Raw genomic sequence first — 22,257 nt, forward strand, 5'->3', positions numbered from 1 at the left:
TGACAATCTCAAGCTTTATCAATAGTCTTGCCTATGTAGATTATTTAAACAAAAAGGTTGGAATACTTATTTTTCTAGTAGAAAATGCTTCTATGGCTTCACACAGTGCTGAAAATAGAACCGTACGCCCAGCAATTTGATCACATGATGTCTGTTGAAGGGTAAGATGGAGATTATAATGGCCGATCTGCTTCAGTAGAGATCATGTGACAAGCACTGCAAAAAGTTTGGAGTCACATTATTGTCAAAAAAATAAATATTTACAACCTTTTACTCGTTATTTTTACATTACAACAAAACTTCCACTATTTTTACAACCTGGCCCTTTCAAAGTGGAGTTATACTGAAGAGTTTAGGTTACTGTCTTTGAAAACCTAGAGATGTAGGCAGCTAAAGCAATACTTAAATCACAAATTGTAAAAAAAGCCACCTTGTTGCCATGTCCCTCCCTTCTCCTCATCCCTACTGTTGGTCTATTATTGTGCTCAGAGGCTGCATACAAAAAAAAAAAACAGAGGAAAAGTCAAAATTTTTTTCTCTACTTTATTAATAATTAATGAGCAAAAACATCATCCAACCACCAACAGGTCATCCAATATAATACAATTAGGCTACTAGTTCACATAAAAATACTCTAAATTTCACGTTTTTTTTTATACTTGCTAGCAAGGTAAACCTGTTTAGAGGCTTTTAACAAACAAGAAAATTTATACATTCAGACTTACTTAGAAAAAACATTAAACATATTCAACATGTCCATCAGAGTAATAATATTCCCACAAATAGTATAACCAACTGAAAATGACTGAAATTGCACATTTGATGGAACATTTAGGATATATATCTTCTAGTGAACAATATACATAATACATATAAGACTTTACTCTCTAAACAAGGTATTAGCAATTGAAGTAGACAAGTTTTCATGGCGAAAAATGCATGTTTTTTCTTTTCAATGCAACTTTGAAGCCTCTCTTGATGTTGAAGAAAACGATCTAAAAAGTACATGGATAAAAAGTTAATATTACAATAAATGTAAAAAAAAGTTTTTATGTATCTATAATAGTTGTAAAATTGCTAAACTGTCACATTAGACAGTTGAATTTGGCTACCCCACTCTGACTTCCCATTCTTTATTGGTGAGTGTGACAGCCTATCCTATTGACTGGTCAGTAGGAATCCACAGGGGTACAAAGTTCATGATGTCCAAATACTAAACTGGAAGTGGCTCTAAAACCAAGATTATTATTATTATCGTCACTATATTGGGTGTGCTGAAGAACCGTTGCAACTATTTGGGGCACCAAAACTTTTTCCTTTTTTCACATATATATACTATTACCAAAAGGTAAGTATTACAAACTATTCATAATAGTCAATAAAAACACACAATTTTACAAATCCCACCAAATGTTTCACAGTTTTTACAAGAACAAAATCTTGAGAATCTACATATATTAGTTTATACCATGCCCTTGCTGTTTTGCCTCTAAACAAATACATGAGATTGAAGTGATGATGTTATAAAAGCGATAACACGTTTCACAGATCAACGTCTGATTCATCAGATCATGCTGCTCAGTGCGTTTGATTAAATACAGCAAAAGAAGACATTTTTTGTTAGAATAACACGCTCCAGTCTGCAAACCACATTGACTCCAGGGTTGAGGTGGATGATTTGAGATTATACCAGACTAGGGACAATTGGTGGTTTAGAAAAACGTTCCACGGATTTGAGGAGTTTCTATCTTATTACATTTTCTAATAATAATGCTAATTGTATAAGCGTCTTCAATAATGCTAAGGCAAATTGCTCTACCATACAAAATTTCCCTTTCCTCCTCTTTCCCCTTTATTTCCTTTCTTCCCTCTCTGTCCCCTTTACCTATGATTTGGGATGAATACTGCTGACAACTGCCCTAAGTTTGATACTAAATGTCATGTGGGAGTACTTCTGGGTTCCTGGACTTGTGTTACTCTAACTCTAAAATTGGTATAATAATTACTATCAATATATATATATATATATATATATATATATATATATATATTACATTTAGGAAAATGCATACATAGTACAATGGATCAATGGTAATATAATATATATTGGAAATATATTTAGAAAGCTAGCACTCCAGAATAAGATTTTTGTTTTTATTTAAGGTCATCCATCTGTTCCTCTATCTTCCAGTTTTTCAATACAGGGATTAACAAGTGACTAATATCATGTCATATTTAGGTACTTACACTGGCTGTATTAAAAAATAATTGTATTAAAAAAAAACATAATTACTATGATTATGAGATTTAGCTTCACCGCTCCCATGAGTTCAATGCAAATTTTAAATGTTTGAGATTTGTGGTCCCATCAACTGCTATTTTTAATAAAACTTCCCTTAAGAAATATGGTTATGGTGAGATGAAGTGCAAAACTAAGAATACCAGCTGTTCATTAGAAACTACTTTTGACGTTTCCTTTTGTTTTCTATAATATGATATGGTAAGTGACCACAGCATTCTTTATTTTCCAATACAGGTTTTAACTGAAGCATGGCATGACGGTTATTAATCATTTTGCTGTCACTAGACTATGAAATAAATTGCTCTGACCAGCAAGGTTAGTCACTAAAGTTTCAGGTCACTGACAATGGGGAAAGATGACAAACACATGAGTGAACTGCAGTGGAATCCTTATCACATGTAGAAGTGTAAATTGGATAAGAGATTTACAGCTTCATCAGGTGGATTTTAATAACTCAGAAATATATGTGCATATATATGGTTATATATAAGGATTTGGGATGTAGTTCAAGCTTGACAGTGATAATTAAGCTTTTACTGTGATAACAAGAAACTGATGATAAATGCATTCCGAATGAGTTAAACTAAGCTAAGACAATTCATGTCAAGGAAGAAAATCTATTATTAAATATGCAGTGGGAAAAGTTGTTCACTGGTGTTGAACACTACTCCATCCACAGTGCTTTAATTAGAAACATCATCTGAGCTACTGGGAACTGAATTGTACTTTTCTGCATAGACACATCTGTGCCTAAAAAAATATCAGAGTACAGAGCAAATCCACCTATTTTAAAATGATTTATCCTTATACAGAAAAATCTTGCTTTACCTTCCCTCAATCAGCCAAACTATCATATGTATCTTACATGCTTCCCTCCCGTATGCTGCAGATATCAGACTGGGTGGGTGAAATAGCAAAAGGTGCCAGACAGGGGTGTCGTCATAAAAAAATGAAGAGGGGGCACGGTACTATGCATGGCATGCGCACATAGGCATCACTGTTATGAAACCGTGCCTACCCCACTACACCCGTACCTATGTGTCACTCAAAGGGGAAGAAACTTCCCCCAGAGTGACATCATGATACCTGAAACCATCCTGAGCCTGTAATTCCATATAGGAAACATGGTCTGCGGCACTGGATGGTGCGCTCCCCCCACCGGCGTCCTTCTCCTGACCCCACGGGGGGAGAACCGGCTAGAGCCGCAGACCACCAAAGAATTCTTTGCAAAATATGAGTGGGCACGCATGCCCGCCCCACTACGCTCCTGGTGCCAGGTAGTTATGTTGCAGTGATCATGTGCAAACAAGCAACATGGATAGAAAGAGAGGGCAGACTGACATTTGCTCACCTATGTTCCCCCATTCCTTCTACTATCAAGTTATAGGCTGGAGGAGGAGTAATACTTGTAAATGTTACTAACTGTGGCTGAAAAAATTTAGGTCTCTCACCCTGCCAGACAAAGCTACACATTGTGGAAGATCCAGGTAAATATGAGGCCTTGGTCAGCATGTATAGACCCACTAGTGACACCACAATATTAAAGAAACATCTTTTAACTGTGAAGATAAACAAACAAGAGATAAGTCTTAATTGATTAACACAAAATAACCTATTGGAAATATTGCATGCTCTGACCATGGTGATACATATATTTCGTATCAATTATGAACCTGGAAGATTCCCATGTCTGATTCCTTGTTTTATATATAAAGCCCATAGTGTTGGGGAAAAAATACTTTAAGCTGCTTTATTTATAATTTTCTGGAATATACATTTAATTTAGATTAAATTTAAATTTACATTAAATCCTCAGAAGGTAATGTCTGCAACATTTTTTTTTTAAGCTTGATTTCATATTTTATTGTCTAAATGAAGGATAAAAAATGAAGGTTATTTTTAGGTGATGTTTTTATACTTTATTTATTATCCCCACCACATAATACCAGATAATAACAAACACGCCAGAGGAGAATTTCGATCTCCATATCTTCTGTGAATCATTAAAAAAAATACTTCATGTCATAATTAGCTTATTGTTGACATAAATAAATAACTATACACACAATACATAGAGTTAGGTTCAAAGGAGAAAACTGATAGAACATAATGAATGGAATTGCATTCTAACTAACATGAACCATATTGTATACACATGGTAATAAGTTTTCACATCTAAAAAAAAAAAAGCTATTATTTCAACATTTATAAACAAGTAATTTTATTACACTATCAGTAGAAAATGGTTATATATGGCATGTGTAGCTTCACTGCTAACAATAGCTACATATTTATCTTCACTACATGTTTTTGTTCCTATAATTGAGTAAATTCATTCAGTGTTAGATTGGGTTTTGTACAATGATGCATACTAATGGAATGTTATGAGCAAAAGATTGTTATACTACAGTTAAGGAAACATCCCAACAAAAGGCAGCTATTATAACGGCACATATAAATCATCATCCACTAGGAGAGTGAGTTGTCATTCATATTTGACATTAAACATGCATGGTCTCAGTCTTTTCCCATTTGAATATGGAACCCTGGTGTAGCCAACTATAAATGAGAGTTACCCAAATGAGTGGGGGCCAAGTAGTATCTAGTCTTAAAGTATATTTTTCTAGTATTATGTGGACAGTGGACAAAATAGTGGACATTTAATTTTAAAATTCAATACATACCCACAAAACCATCAATCTTTATTGTTCAGTACAAGTTGAATAGTTCTTTTAGCTTGCTGACTTATTGGTATTTATGAATTTATTTGTATTTATAGAGATCTGTCATAATACCCAGTGGTTCATGAAGTCCATAGTCATGTCAATAGCTGTCCCTCAAAGGGGTTCACAATCTAAGTCCCTATCATAGTTATTTGTCTTTATTACAGTCTAAGGCCAATTTCATCCGCATGTTTTTAGTATGTGGAAGAAACCCATGCAAACACATGGAGAACATACAAACGCCTTGCCGTTAGCATCCTGGCAGAGATTTGAACCTGTTAACCTAGCACTGTAAGGTGAGAGTGTTACCCACTGTGCCAACTGTGCTGCCCTTCTAGAGACAGCTGATGCCCAAGAAGCTGGTAGAAGTCAGGTCCTCAGACTAAGGCCAGTCATTACACATCAATTCAATTACTGTAACTTTTGATGGAAATACCATTAAAGTTGATCTCCATTAACCTCCCTAGCGGTAACCCCAAGTGTGACTATGGGTAGAAAAAACTTGCTAAAAGTGGTAATCCCGAGTCACACTTGGGGTGGGTAAAGCAGTGATAAATAAACGATAAAGCCTTACCTTATCTGCCGGCGTCCTCCTCCGTTCTGCTTCAGCGATCGCATCTTCCTGTAGACTCCTCTCTTCCTGTCTTCCCCCTGCAACAGCGTCTCTGTGTCTCTGTGTCTTGAGTCACCGGAGGAGTTTACTGGAGACGTCTGTGCATGTGCCGGGGGCGTGGCGAGCGGGAAATTCAAATTTTTTGTTTTGGATTCAATACAAAAAAACTGTATTGAATCCAATACAAAGTAGCGAGTATCTTTCTGAGGGTTGGAGTGAGAGATACACTGTTACAATGCACTGCCTACCTGCCAATACATTTGATTACTGACCTCTGCATTTGATTACTGACCATCTTTTGACCATTTCCCTTGTTTCGAAATTTATCACACCCGGGATGTTTATTAGTTGTTTATTAGTTTATGAGAAAAATCATAAAAACTTCAGATTTTTTTTGTTTGATTTAAAGTTTAATTTAATTATTATTATTATGACATCATTTTGTGTTTCAAACTTTATTATACTCAGATTCTTGTTTGGACATATTCTGGTGAGTTATGCCTAAGAAATACAGGCCTACAATGAAAAAAAATTTTCATGAAAAAAATGTACCATTTTTGACATATAAATCCAGAAAGAAATGAACCGCTAGGGAGGTTAAAGGCAAACTGGATAAAAATGATCTTACTTCTGCATTGCAAAAAATGTAAATGCTTATTTTTGCCTAGGGTAATAGTAAAAAAAAAACACTTTGAATAATCAATGCATGGAGTGCAGAAAAGGCTTAGAGAGACCAATCATGGAGAGGAAAGACCGTGAGGACAATGTATAAAGTAAGTATGCCCTGTGCCCTAAGTTAAAACAAGCATTTTGCCCTTGCAGTAATTGGCAATTTTATATTTTCCCCTTTTCAAGTTTAAGGCTGTAGCCCTAAATTTTATGCTGACTTATGTTCTATAAACGTCTATGGGCTCTATTTATAAAACAGTGAATCTGACATTCTCTCAAGGTAATAATCAATTACTATAGTTGAAACACATAAACCTGGATTATTTCCACCAGGGAATCTTTGAGGGAATATCTGATTCCCTGGTCTATTAATAGAGCCGTATATGTTCACCCATTGTACAAAATATTTTGGTGCATATCTCACAATCCATTTAGTTTCAAAAACACTGACAAATGTGGTCTGCAGGAACATGATGATATATACAGTATGTATTTATGCTATTTAGATTTCAGCACACCAGCTCTCCTTTTCTATTTCATATTTCACCTTCCTTTTCAGTAGCTGGAAAGCTTTTCAATATGCAGCACATTCACTGCTTTATTACAGTCACCTAAAAGGAAGAAAACATTGGGATCTGCGCTTTCAAGGGCATCGCTTAGTCACCGTGAATCAAGTATATAATAGTTGAATATCTCCACAGTAGTTCTTTCTACATTCAAACATATACGCCCAGCAAACTTCAACAAAGTTTCTAGGATGCATCTCCAATGTTCTGCTTCTCCCTCCCTGGCACCGCTACTTTCACTGATGTTAGCAGCAATTACCAGCTGTAAAAATGACATTGTAAATGAGTACTATAAAGTGTGACAATATGAATGTATTATATTCATATCAGGTGTTAGCTTTATGTATGGGAACAATCTACACATTGGTAAATAAATACGTATAGAAAATATTACACTTTTTTTTCTGGGGAAAACACATGACCTGATATCTAAGGAATAAAAACTATTTAAAAACTATTGCATTTATTAAGTCTAATAAAAACATTTGTTTCAAATCTGGATCTTATGTAACTAGACTATCATAAAATAATCTGGAATAAATCCAAAAGAAAAGCAGATGCAAACCTTTTTGTTTTAAACTGCATACAATGCTGAGAAATTGCTTTACTGTCTGATCCTCTGACTGTCCTTTTCTATGGGTATAGGCAATCTGAAAAAGAAAAAATATATTCTTATTAACAATTTTAAATTGTGCGATGGAAACAAACAGGAGCATGTCTTGAAAAGCCTAATGCAGAAAGCTGCAGGGGTCCTGTATAGCACCCTTTTTTAAAGCATGTATGTGGGATGCATTATAAGCTAATTACTTTAATGTTACTGGTATTGAATGGAAGGGAAAATAGCAGCGATGACCGCTAAGCTACTTAATGCAATTATTTGTTATTAGAATATAATGAAAGGGCTTTTTTTTCTATCCTCTTTACCTCCGCATACTGTGCTGTGTGTGTTGAGGAGTGTTCACCCTCCTCTGATCAAAATTTCTTGAAGGACTAGTAGAGGCACTTGTAGGAGAAATAGGGATGTTGGGACCTTTCAGACATTCAGCATTGTGAAAGACAGGGGCTATTTTTCCCGAAATATGTAGACTGCAGTCTTTCTCATTAACTCTATAATAAAATATGTTATACTTGGTGAGTATGCATTGAATATCCAACCATTTCTATTTGTTTCTTGATCAAATTTAAAAAAAACCTGCCATCTTACTCTGGTTTTGTCTTGTTGCTGCATCTTCCATACATGTTCCCAACAAATTTGAGTAGAATAAAGACAAAGAATAGGGCGCCAGGGGATGCTGTTATAATAACAAGGTGCTTAATTTCAAGGGCAGACCATGAGCAGTGAGTTCCACTTTGAAAAAAGGATTTACCCTTAAGACATCTAAAACAGACAACATCCATCAATAACAATATACAAACAGCAGTGCATGTAAAACCCATTTTCAATGAAGTATTCTAAAAGAAAGTGACATCCCATGGTAGGTCCTAAAATCTATACTGCACCACTTATACTGGAATTACCATTGGAATGATTTTTGTTAATTAGGTCTTACAAATAAAATACTTGTTTTGAAAACTGACTTTATGTTTACCAGCCTCTTCTTCCAGACAGATATTTCTATATATGCATTATAAATAACAGTGTATGATTGCCTAGATGAATATTATTTTGGAGGCCATTCTTATGAATCCAAAAAGTGTGAATGGAATGAAGATACAACCAACTCCAGATCAAAAAACATTTGCTGTTTGGATTTGACATACAAGAAAATGCCATTGGTGGCCTATGTTCTGGTTCGAAAACACAAGAGTGCAATGAGGTAAATTAAGTGTCTCCTTATCTGCTATAATATAATCCTTATCATGCTGTTTAAAAATTACTGTCACATTTATTTCTAAAAACACTAGTTCCATGGCATTTAAAATTTCCACTGTGGACACAGATGGCAAAAAAACAAAACATTTCCTAGACACCAACCTCAGCAGAGTTTTGGCTGTAGAGATACTTATTTAAGGATAATTTTGATTGAGGAAAAATATGGGGGCTACAAATGCCACAATATAAGTCTCCACAAGCTTCCCAGTGGTGCATTAGTTTTTTTTGTTTTATACTAACACCATCTCTGGATTCAAGTAAATGTCTTTATACACAGGGTTTGGTTTATTTAAGCTCTCCAAAGCTGAAGCGGATACACTTTCATCAGTGAAGCTGGGTGACCCAGCAAACCTGGAATGGATCTGGTTCTGGACTGAAAACATATGCTAACAAATAGCATATGACTTTTAGGAAAATCATTCCAGGATTGCTGGTTCACCCAGCTTCACTGATGAAAGTGTATCCGCTTCAGCTTTGGAGTGCTTTAATAAATCAGGCCCAATGTATCCAATATTAGCTGCACGGCTCTAAGATCCAATAAATTAACACAGAATTTCTAATAAATCAAGAAGAATTAGCAATGTGTTTCCAAAAGTTAGATAAAGCATTGCAGCTTTACATTATATATTTTTGACATTTGAGCAAAGTTTCATGTGTTGTCACCTGTATTTGTTACCTTAGGTTGACACTTCTTATCTGAAAAACAACCAGGCTGACTCATGTGTGATGATCTGATTCTGTAGAGAACACTGAGTCAAGCTCAGGCTTCTGGAAAAATATATTTTTATACACATAATTTTATTTAAAATTGTTTATGTGATTATTTGGCTGACTGTGCTGGGGTGTTTTTCTCTTTACCGATTTAAACCACCATCAAAAAAAAGTTTATATAAGTGAAGACTTTTTAGGTTTTTTTTATTACTTTTAATAATATTAACATTCATTTTTTTCAGAATGACGTGATGTGTTTATTCTTTCAATGTCTTAGTTTATGTAAATTATTTAGAACAACATGTCTATTGTTTCCACCAGCAGTGACATGCATGTACTATGTTCACATATCTATGCTAAAAATTGTTCATTAAAAATACAAGGTTTTGAGATACTGATAAAGTGGCCCAGGTGGGGATGTTAAAATCTAAATAGGTAGCCAAATTAGCTACCGTATTTTTCGCTGTATAAGACGCTCCGGAATATAAGACACCCAATTTTAAAGGAGGAAAATCTAGAAAAAAAAGATTCTGAAAGATTATTCCCCTTCTGATCACTAATGTGCCATTCATACCGGTATTCCCCTTCTGATCACTCATGTGCCATTCAAATTCCCTTTCTGATCACTCTGTGCCTTTCAAATTCCCTTTCTGATCACTCTGTGTCATTCAAATTCCCCTTCTGATCACTGTGTCATTCAAATTCCCCTTCTGATCACTCTGTGCTTTTTTTCCACTGTACGGCAGTTAGGACAGGGAACAGCAGGTGGCGCTGTGCCGGCTTCTTTCGCTCTGCTTTACAGACAGGAGAAGACACGATGCTGGCAGAGGAGAGAAGAGACACACGCTGCATGCAGCCAGAGACACACGCAGGATCGGGTATCGGGTGAGTATATTATTTTAATTATTTTATAACACATTTGTCGTATAGGACGCACTAACTTTACCCCCCCAGTTTTGGGGAAGAAAAAGTGCGTCTTATACGGCAAAAAATACGGTATTTATTGCTATTTTTTTTTTGCTCCCCTGCTACTTCTTTTGGCTGCATTTGGGAGCAGAGAAAATTATTTGTTACTTTATGTAACATTCTTCCATGTGGCAGGGATGGCACTTGGTGCTGCCATATGAGGAAGTGACAGAGTCCTCTTTAAACTTTAACTTCATTCTCTTCATTTCCATGCTGGGCAAAGTGATAGTGTCTCTGTCTCTGCAAGGGCATCCTTTGATGCTCATCCTATCTACGCTCCCTTCTCACTTTGCAGTTCTCTGATCTTCCACAGCTTGTGAGAATTCTAAGCACTTCTGGGTATGTGCAATCATGTGCCATACTCTCCTGTGACAAATGGCAATTGCTCGATACATGCACTGATACATGACCAAGAGGTTGTTGCCTCCTTTCCCTGGATTGCTTTCCTAGCCAAGTTTACCAGCAGCTGAGCTGAAAGGAGCCACAAGAAAACACAGGTAATGTGAGTATAAGGGGGTCAAAGAATGCAAACAAGGAGAAGACCCCCAAAGACACCCTTTTGCTTAAAAAATAAAAAAGTCAGTGCTGGGAGTTGGGTATTTTGTTCCAGGATTGTTGGATCATCCTTTTCTACTTATGCATTGAAACAGTTTTATTTTAGTATTGGACAGAAGTTTTTTTAAAGTTTAAAAGTTTTTAAAGTTTTAGGGATAGAAGAACAAAAATGTAAAGGCAATCAGTATTGAATTCCATAGGGTATTGATAACAAGTAACAGCATTAGGTGCAATCAAGATAAGTCATATGAAAAAGGATTTGGGAGAGAGAGGCAGTTTAGAAATAGTCAGGGCCCTGCGGTTTATAACATATCAGGGGGCATGTGTTTTGGTACAGCTCCTGCTTGTTAATGTTAACTCTTGGGTTTACAATGCATATAATCGGGGGAGTACAGTCAGGGGCCATGTGCCCTCTACCCCGAGTAAGTATGGGTTCAAAGATCAGAAGGGTATCTGAGGGTGTGATTTAGTGGACCCCGGTGAATTGCCAATGTACTCGGAGATCATCATTTAGGTTTAAACCAGATTGAGGCAGACAAAATGGAGTGTAACCTGGGCTAGGGGGAGTAACTCTGAGGAAAAATTGGGGGGCAAACCTCATCTACTATCTCAGGTCGGTTCTCCAGATATCGCCACGCGCAGGACTTATCTGTCTGTAGGCTTCATATTGTACTTTTGAGATGAGCATAGACTGTTAGTCCTTTATAAAACATAATGCATACTAGTAAAAACAAATATGGCGGAGGTTTAGCAATGACCACATTTTTGGAGTGGGTATAAAGATAGACTACTTTTTGCCCTCCTACCTGACTAAACTCTACCATATGTGCCCAAATAGAGGAAAACGATGGGTAAACCCGGAGACTCCTAGAGCATGAGGTATACTGCTTTCTTGCTGCCATCCATAACAAGGTATGCAAGTGCTTTCCCCCCCAGATTGAAACTGCTTTAAGCAGAAGACTTATTTCTCCTTTCTTTTCTCTGCTTGGGCAAATAACAGTGTGAAAAGTGTGTAAAAGTGAACCTGCCTGCCTGAGTTTGGATGTGCCCCATCATAGCGTAAAGAAGTTCTAACTGTAAAACGACAATAAAACAGCTCAGTGCTCAGGTTTATATTGTAGTCTATACTTTATGTGAACAAGCCCTTCCACGTCATTCCTATATTTTGACAGTTCAATTTTAGGTGTAAGAAAAAAGACAAATACTCTACTTCCCTATATACCAGGTTGTATGAAAAGCTTCTGAATCACTGCACTCTTCTTTATGTTAAGCTGTACATTGCATGCTGTGGACTACTGCACTCAATGTTATGCATACCAAATTGCTGCATTTTAATTTCTGTGCTGTACATTACATATTCATACTTTTCATATGATGTCAAAATGCTGCCTAATGTACCTATTGTACATTACATTTCACAAAATGATTTCTTTGTTTCAGTAAATGTTGTCCATAATGTAACTAATGTATTCTAAGTATATTCTATCTATTGAAATATTTCCCAGAAAAGATAGCAATTCTCTTTTCTTTAAATTCAAAGTACCGCAGAATATTGTAGAGACTACATAATAAAACACTTTTCTTGTAACTTTGAAAAGGAGCCAGCGCTTAGGTACAGCATGAAAAGAAAAACAAGGAATGATAGAAACATGTTTTGTGTGATTTCCCTTGGACAACTCGCTATGACTCAAGCCTATTTACTGGCAGCAGTGAGTGCAATTAATGTTTTAGGGGCTGTGTATGCTATTTGTTGTACTTTTATTACTGAGATTACTGGAGATTTGGAAATGAAAAAGGAGAGCTGTGGAAAAAGGTCAGCAGAGGAGCCACAAAGCAAATAAATAATATAAAGCAAGATATGAGCACTTGCTTGTTCTACCTAATATAACTCATATGCTAAACCAAGAGAAATCATTTTATTTTAATGGATTGAAATGGCAATGGCATACTAATGTTTGTGCTGTAGGCATATATCTATCAGATGCCATCCTGCAGATAAGGTAAGAGAATATTAATGTAGCCCTTGTTCTCCTGTTTATATTCTCTCTTTTGGGACAAATCCTCCTTTCTGACAAATCTGACATCCTAATGTGGAAAATAAGAATAATTTGTATTACATAGCAATAGTATTAACTAGCTGATTAGCTTATTGTCTTTCAAAATTATGTGTCTGCAGATAGTTCAATGACCTAAAGTTCAGCTCCTAAAATAAAATTTCATTTACACACATTCAAGACGATGACGCCATGGTGGAACTAGACGACTGCCGAGGAATGACCGCTGTTGTTTCTGGTGGTGGAGAATGCAGAAGAGTATCACCCATCATCCTCTTACCATAGAAATAAACAGCACTGTGTATACAGCACTCTTTCCAAGAGTTCTTGCATTGATATTTTTGAGGTTGCACCCTCTGGGGTTCCAATTAGTATTCGCTTCACTGCTTTGGGAACATTGACATAGAGCAAGTATGTACATAGAAGGCTTTGGGACTCTTGACATTGACTGTTTGAGATCAGTGACCTGGTCAGTAGAGAATGCGTCAAAGCCCCAGAGACTGTATCTTTAGAAACAAATTTGTAATGGCGGAGTTTAAAATTCTGTCTTTAAAAGTTCAGTTAGAGAATATTGAAATTTATAATAAACACATCAAGATTTGTAGTATGTTAGCAAGTCTGCAATGATGCCAGTTCATAAATCTTTTCAGTCCATTGAATTACACCCCATAAGATTCATTTATGAAACACATCTAACATCATATAAAGAGATGCAAGTGGACCTTCAGAGATTCAGGCATTTTAGCCTGTCCTAGTGCTCAGATCTATAATAAAGCTGAAAAGTTTATCACTGGTAAGAAAATCAGAAGATCAACTTTTGATGCTGTTCTAGTCTGTTACCAGAAAGCATAAAGTGATTTGAAGTAAAATACTACAGTAAATATTATACATGCATATCTAAATTTTTGCGGTTGTTTACATCTCTTCACTAGTTTAGGACCATAATACAAGAAAAATATAACACAAAAAAAAAACCCATAATGTTTTATATGCATATTTTCATAGGCATAAAAAAGAAATTAATTTGGTATAAAATAACAAAGTGTGTATAAATTAAATTTTTTTTGGTATGTCCAGAATAGCAGTTAGGTTGCGATGAGGTCACTTCCTCATGTAGAGTCTATCTGTGGCAACCCCATATACTGTAGAATGAATGGCTCAGTATTGCTCACTGCTACCTGCTGTCATTTCTGCAGACACTGGTTAAGAACAAGCACTGCAGTTAGCAAGGTGACCGAGCAGCTAGCAAGGTGCTGGCTGCCAGGAGCCATGTGGGATCACTTAATTCTGAGGCAGGTCTGAACTTAGCCTAAATTTTTTTGAGAAACCGTTTAGCAACAACAACAATTACAAGTGATAAGTGAGATTACAAGTATTGCAGGGTATAAGTTATTAAAAAAACAAAAACCTAAAGAGGTACTATACTCAATATAAAAACAAAAACACACTTACCTTCAATCCCACAGGGCAATCTGATCACTCCGGGGGTGTCGGGCATCAGGTCCCGTGACGTCTTGGCATCCGTCCCAAAACCAGCATTCTGGATGCCACCATCTTTGTCTTCTCTTCCGGGTTCTTCATCCTATGTCACCCGACCCAGGAGCGAGATCGGGTGATGTAGGATGAAAAAAAAAATTGCCGATCTCACTGTGCATGAGTGAGATTGTCAAATTATTTTATTTGAGCAAAAAGGCTCCTTCTGAGCATCCAAGTGCCTCCCGGGATGCCTGACGTAGGTATCCCGGGAGGCTTTGTGCTCCAATTCAGCTTAGGCGGCCGAGAATTAGGGGGTAGTGCTGCACCCTTTTTTTTTTTTAAAAAGGGTGTTGCACCTTAAAAAAAAAGAAATTTTACCTTACATAAAAGGCTTCTTTACCCTTTAATGTAGAGTGCAAATTCTGAGTTTAGGTATGCTTTAAGAGCCCAAAGCACTCGATCCATGATCTCATCACAGGACAAAGGCCATGACACCGATTCACTGTCCATCAAGCAGACTGAAGGCAGAGATGTGACATAGGAAGCTGAATACAGAAGATAAATTGTTTAATCAAGGGCTTTATGAGTCTCCTGGATGTACAGATTTACTGTTCTTCTGGCAGCCAAAACATTAAACTGTGTATTTAGCTGTATGCTTTTTTATTTCAAAAATAAAGTCCGTTGCTGAATATGTAATATTACTGGCTCATAATTTATATGACTTTTTATGTACATAGGTGCTGTTTTTAAAAAATAAAATACAAACAAAATCAAAATACTTATCAAAGCAGAGAAAAGTTCACATACAAGAGTTTGCCCAATGGCATCCTTGATATCTGTGGGGAACCATTGTCTGATTCTGTATTGTTTCTGTCAATATCAATGGGCAAATGCTGGATAGCAAACAAGGTGGCCCCAAGGAATGTCAAATGTTAGCAATTATAACCGACCTACCACTATTAACTAAACCAGCTGGGTGTCAGATCTGTATTTCAAATATTAGCATTTTAATGTACATAAGGGGTGCCTTTTGGAAGTACAGGCTGAAAACACAACTGGTAAATGAGAATATTTAATAGAACAGTCATCAATTTCTTGGAATGGAAAAGATGTGCCGTGAGGATATGAAGTGTCTCTCCCTCTCCTACACAATAAATAACTGTACAGACAAACACAAATGAAGCTATTGTATACTTGTAGTATGATGGTAATACATATTTATTGGGAAACAAAACTTAATTTAACTGATTATATTCAGCTTAGTGACAGCATGACAGTCAGGGTCAATGTCGAGGATCAGCTTAGTCATTAGCTTGACCCAGGCGACACCTAGAAGAAAAGCCAAGTGCTCACTGTACTGACAAACTAATTCTTCATCCATTCTGCTTCTTTCATTAATGCTGAATACAAAAGAGGAAAACAAATATTGACTGCCAAGTCTGTTTATATCAGATGATTAGTGGCTTCGGTAGCTTAGTAAAACTAGAAATTGCTGAACATTTACCACAGCATGATTCCACTTTCAGTACCAGATTATTGTTATTTAGTTTTGTGAATTTTAGCTGAAACACTCCTTCCTTGTATACCTCTGCCATAGTAGTTACTACATGGCTGAATATGACATTTGCCTTTCCATAAAGGAAAACTACACCCAAATACAGCAATTGTAAACACTGCAGCTTACCGGTTCTTAATTGTGATACCTGCTTTAGTTTTTATTTTTTAACCAAGAACTTTTTAAAAAAATACAGAAAATTGCTGTTGATTTTGCCAGATACAATGTTCTTGTCACTTCCTGTGAGCTGAACTGAAGGCACAAACTCTTACATTTATTCTGTAAACTACTGATCTCCACATCCCTATGTAATGGATGTAGAGTAATGGATTATAACTTTTGATCCTTCACATAAAAACAATGGAGAGAGTGAGTGGAGTTTTCCGGTGTTACCAGGGCAGAAAAGCATAGACAGTAGGAAATCATTGTCAGAATTTCTAATTCTTCCTCAGTCATACAATATATTGTTTTGCTTGTCTGAAACCCATTACGTTCTGTGCTGACCTTTTATGATGTCAAATAATGTTGGAGCATAAAAACCATAAGAAAATAAAGACCCTAATTCAGCATTTCAGAAATGCTAATTCAGAAATATATTCTCTATTTTCTCTGTTTTAAAAAACAATATTTTTATAGATTTAATAACAATGTGTTAGCATTCACTTCTTTATTTTACAAATGAAAAAACAGGATTTCTATGAAAATTTAAAATCTGCATCATCCATGCAGTGTAGTCCACGGGGGCAGTGTAACTCCTGTGCACACGCAAGAGTTGCATTGTCAGTGGCCATCCAATGGCAAAAAGTATTGACATACTTTTTTTACAGACCCTGAAGTCCTCTGTGGTGACAACAAGGGTGGCAGCTTGGGGGGATGAAGCAATGACAAGGTAATGAACCTGTAATTGTGCAAGGCACCAACAAAAAATGTAAAAGTGTGCCTTAATCAGAAAAGCTCACCACCCAGCAAGGAGGTCCACATGTATATTGTTTGTGTATTTTATTGTTAGGCATTCATGTCATTTGTTTTTTTTATGGCTTTGACATCTTGGTATTGATTCGTTTCTTGAGTACCATTATGGTAACAATTTTTAAAATCTTTTTAATGTTTAGGAGCCTTTGCTCTAAATAATAAAATGATTTATTTAGTCAAGTGGTAAAAATGCGGGCATGGCTTATTTTTTTCAAACATTTGTTTTTTCTTTTAACCAGGCTTGGCTTTTTATTATTGGTACTGCACTTGTGTGTTGGATTGGTATAAGTAGAAAGGTGAAGGTATGTTTTTTCTTTAATTTTTTAAAAATAATGAAGTGGCAGGCCTATTGTTACTCATTGTTTATGTGCAACTAGACAGGCTATAGCAAGTTACTAGAGACGTTTAGATTACTTTAATCTTTCAGAGATAATATACAAATTTAATACATAAGTACAATATGAAAAAAATGTTTGCTTAAAACTCAGATCAAGCGGTTGAATTTCATGCATACTGGTCATCCGGGTTTGTGCATCTATAATGTACTGTTCATGTGTAATACATTGTTCTCTTTTTGTTTTGCTCTTTGTCTACCAACCAGAGAACTATATCTTAAATAATTGTTGAAGGTTAACGTTCTAACACCATGTGTATGTGTATGTTTCTGTTTATGTCTAAATATTTGTTTACTTTTCCCCTCCCCTTGATTTCTTTATTTATTATACTGTTTGTATTATAAACCAAAAACTATTCAGTAAAAATGATCTTTTAAAAAAACATTAATGAAATGGATTTGTAAAGTGCATCTAACTGAAGTTCAAACACATTTATCCTAAAACAAGTCACAGTATACAGTCATGTTACACATATTATTGTTACCTGCAAACTGCTCCTTTCCCTGGTTCAATTTCACAAATTTCACCTTCAGAGCAGTAGTTGGGTATCATATCACAAATACTTTGGCATAGTTGTCCATCAATATTTATGTAGCCAGACTTGCATATACAGTTTGCCTCTTTGGTCACTGAGTTTACAGAACATTCTGAAAAGTCATCACATGCCATGAATTTGCATGGATCTGCCAGGTCAGCTGCAAAAAAAAGTGAAAAAAAAGTATGAAACATTATTTTCTGATATGCTGTTTTCCACTATATTTATGTGCTTTAGTATGTTTTTTCACTTGATTCCAGGAAGCCTTTTGTGTATCTTGGTTAGTAGGACAACCCAGTTCTGTCCTTGATACCTTTTTAATTTGCTAACAAGTTTAGCAAGATGCAAAGAAAAAGATTTGCAAAAAACAATCCTGGAAAAAAAATAACACATACGGTAAATATAGGTGCACAATATTAAAATTGAGGAAGTTATTCTAGATACAAGCTGTACTAGTTATGACACACAATTGTTTCTTATTTGTATTTTTGATCTATAATGTGATCATTTTATGAATTAGTCCTTTGAGATTAAATTGATCTGTATTAAAAAAAAAAATCATTATAAAAAAAAATCAATAAAAAATCTGCCTCGACTTTTTGATTCAATTTTTGATAGACATTTTACCTGACTATTGATTGAAAGTGGTCAACAGAAAAGCACTTTTTTAAGAGGGATAATACATTTACAAATGATATACAACTATATGTGAACTATGTAGTACAGGTTTGCTCTGACTGGATACTGATTGAATTATTCGTCCTCCTATTGTTTAGGTAAAGCTAAACAATTGTGGAAAGATTGTACAATCAAATTGTAAAGTATATGGACAATATTGCATTAGTCTGTATGATATTCGTTCTTCAATGAGGCACTTTGGTAAAATCCTGGGAATATTTAAATCTCTTTTAATGAGAAATGCATACATCTATATCCATTCCTTATTTAGCATGGGTTTCGCACTTTCTGTGGTTTAAATCATTCCAGACAGGTGATTATGAAAATTAATCTTTATTTTACAATTCTCTACAGTCTCTAATCAGTGTGTTTGACTTTGACCAGTGAACCTGTGAACAATAGCTCAGGGCAATGCATTGCTTGTCGACTACGCTTTCATGCACTGATAGCCAGGAGAAATTGTAGTGAAGAACAACCAATAATTCTGATTTCATTCTTCAGTGAAAAATAGGTACAGGAAGGGTCAGGAATAAGCACACTGTTTAGTATGGACAGTGCCCGTAACAGTGACACAACACAACAGATACAGCCCGGGGATTTGTAAGGAAACACACCACGTGTAACCCCCATGTGTACTACAGCATATCGACTGCCTAATGTACATTGTACACTAAAATTCCAATTCATCTGGGTATGGCGAAATGCAAACCCCTCCTGTGCTCCTCCAGCCATGCAGCTTCACATTGGGAAACAAATGCCTTTCAATACAAATATGCAAAGGTACAACAGCATGGCTTTGGAATTACAGCACTGGGTTTCTGAAGGTTTGACTTGCTATTCCGAAAAGTTGTGAAGAGGTCCAAAAACTAGAGCAACATAGAAAGCCTTCTTCCTTTAGAAATGGTTTGTGCAGCAGTTATTTATATTACATTCATTCTAATGAAACTGGCATTTTCCTGTAAACCCACTTTAGAAGCATTTAATTAGTATGGAAGCACTGTCAACAAATGATTGCTAACATTACTTAAAGGATATTCAGGGTTATTAGAAATACAAACTAACAGCTTTGGGCCAGTGCCTTAAAAACATATGTAAACATTTTTAAACAAAACTATAGTGGTGAATATATTGTGGCGTTGAGAGGCTTTTGGGTCCAGAAAATAAAGGTGGCTAGAATGCACCTGCCAAGTTCTAATAAAAGAGAATTGCCAGTTTAGTCTGATGGATGGAGTTGGATTCTGAGGCAAACTGTGGCTCAGGGAGACAGTCTGAGGAAAGAGCTGAGGAGACGGCCTGGGGAGACAGCCCAAAGAGTAACCTATGTAGAAAGTGCTCAGTTTTGATAACAAGACAGCAGAGCTTTGGACCACAGTGGAAAGCACTCCTACTGTATAATGAAGGCTATGAACCTTGAGTATATATATATATATATATATATTAACATCTGGACTAACAGGGCACCTGTGTTTGTAGCCAAATTCATGGATGGACATTATGTGAGACCACTGTTTCTCAGGTTTTACTATTGAAATGAAACCAGCAGCGATTTATTTGCAGGGAGCCTCTGGATGTTTAAAATGTTCTGGGCCTGGTTTTACTGGAAATTCACAAGAGTAGTGTGTGGTGGATTCCCAATTCTAGCTCCCATGTTTTCCTGAGGCCTGTGAGCCTATATAGCATACCTGGTGCTAAGCAGCAGTGGCTGTGTCAGGGTGAGTCAGTTTCTTTGGGTTTTGGCCTGTGTAGAGAGAAGCTCTTTGTTCCACTTTGTTTGTTTTGCCTCATTTGTTTAATAAATACAGGCAGGGATCCTAAAGAAAAGCTGTTGACTGGAGTTGCCTCATTGCCAGCCTGCCATTTGATGCTAATCCTCCTCATTTGGTTTTTCAGATGCAGGCATGAACTCCATCTGTGGATCTGATACAAAATACTGCAGCTCTGCAGCAAACACACCATCATGGCCAACACTACCCAGTTCGCTAGTACTGAGGCTCAGGTGGCTAATCTGCCCCAAGATACAACAAGGAACCGACAGTTCATGGCTGAAATGGTGGAGCATTTGGAAGCCTGGGTTCCAGAGGAAGTCACTACACCCTTGGAGGAACCTCAAACCATTGCAGGAACCCACCTTGCCTATTGGGCACCAGATTCCCATGAACCCCCTGCAGTGGGTAAGCCAGGTGCACCCAAAGCCAAGCTTATGGGCTACTTCAGTGCTTGGGGTGCAATGACTGGGGACATGTTGCCACAAAGTGTTCTACTGGCCTGAAACCCATGGAGTGTGGAGTGGTGCATAGGCTGTCCGTGTTTGCTCCTCTGGACCTGATTCCTGATCCTGAGGTGCCAACCCCTGTTGTCCAGATTGGTATGCATACTGTACATACTTTGCTTGACACTAGGAGCCTGGTCACGTTAGTGCACACTCATCTTGTGAAAGACTGTCACCTGAGCCAGTACCAGGTAGAAGTGGTGTGTGTGCACAGGAACTGTAAAAAATACCCCATGGCCCTTTTGACCTTTGTGACACCTGCATGAACTGTGTGCCAGAAGTATGCACAGCTCAGCTTTTTTTGACAAATATCCAGTGATCAGGCAGGTAGGGGAGATTATTGCAGATGGTAAATTGCTTTTCCATTCTTGCAGTAATTTTTAAAAGACTAACTTTAGTTCTGCTTTAGGTCTCCAGCCTGCCAGACAAGGCTATGCTGTCTGCCTGAGCTGTATTAATCATAGAACTGAATGGGCAGAAATATAAATCCTTCAGCAGCAAAACTATATTCATTCATTCTGTGTGTTTATCTGTTTTTTTCTGAAGTTCAGCTTCAGATGCTGTAGCAGTAAAATGGCATAGGCAGCAGATAAAACATGTATATCTAACAGTATATCAACATTTTTAAAATCATTCTACCGCAATAGCAACTTTTATTTAATTTAACTAATCTCAAACACTAATTAAAAAGCCTTTCAAAAATCAAGGCATTATGTGTAATTATTTAATATGAGTGTAAATTAATATAATTTAAATAAATGTTAAGAATGATTGTACTATTAACAGGCATGATAAAAAAAATTCAACAAGAGCCCAATTTAGTGAAAAAACACAAAGTTCAGAGACAGGAGCCATTACCATGATAAATGATGTTGTGATTGATAATCAACAATTTTTTCTTTGAACAGTCATTGAAAACACACGCTGTTATATGCTGAAATCATTTTCTTTTTGAAAGTAGAAAAAAAACGGTTTATCAGTGTACTTATGATTCCTGAAAATAGCTGTCCAGCGCTTTTTATTGTCCTACAATGCAGATACAGCCTTTTCACTCATAACTGCATCATTACTTGATTTCTACACAATTCTTTTTCTTAGTATCTGTTATCTCACAGTATCAAAAGAATCCTGAAAAAGCATATTAATGATTCAAAGTTCCACATATGCACTGGCTCCTTACTATTCAATTTATAAAACAGCTTGAGGTGAAATTAAATAAGAAAGATAAAAAGCAAAGCTCAAAAGAAATACAGTAATTGTACTTTTGATGGATTACATGGTCAGAAAATAAAGTGTTATCTAGCGACACAACTATCGTGCTCTGTGTGAGTTTGACTAGAGGAGC

General features: G+C 36.4%; 1 protein-coding gene and 1 long non-coding RNA gene across 2 annotated transcripts in view; both read right to left on the reverse strand.

The window, feature by feature from the left end:
- Window positions 1-526: 526 nt before the first annotated feature.
- Window positions 527-7,432, reverse strand: LOC140328737 (uncharacterized). Its single transcript, XR_011920343.1, has 2 exons — window positions 3,754-7,432; window positions 527-995 (listed from the first exon to the last, which is right to left on the reverse strand). It is a non-coding gene; the product is annotated as an uncharacterized lncRNA (long non-coding RNA).
- A 346-nt stretch (window positions 7,433-7,778) lies between these two features.
- Window positions 7,779-22,257, reverse strand: part of IMPG1 (interphotoreceptor matrix proteoglycan 1) — a 120,895-nt gene continuing 106,416 nt past the window's right edge. Inside the window, 3 exon segments of the mRNA XM_072408550.1 lie at window positions 7,779-7,980; window positions 8,078-8,251; window positions 17,915-18,125. Of these exon segments, the coding sequence (XP_072264651.1) occupies window positions 7,794-7,980; window positions 8,078-8,251; window positions 17,915-18,125 (572 nt within the window). The 3' untranslated portion in view covers window positions 7,779-7,793.

The sequence above is a fragment of the Pyxicephalus adspersus genome, chromosome 4, assembly GCF_032062135.1.
Source record: "Pyxicephalus adspersus chromosome 4, UCB_Pads_2.0, whole genome shotgun sequence".
NCBI classification, from domain to species: domain Eukaryota; kingdom Metazoa; phylum Chordata; class Amphibia; order Anura; family Pyxicephalidae; genus Pyxicephalus; species Pyxicephalus adspersus.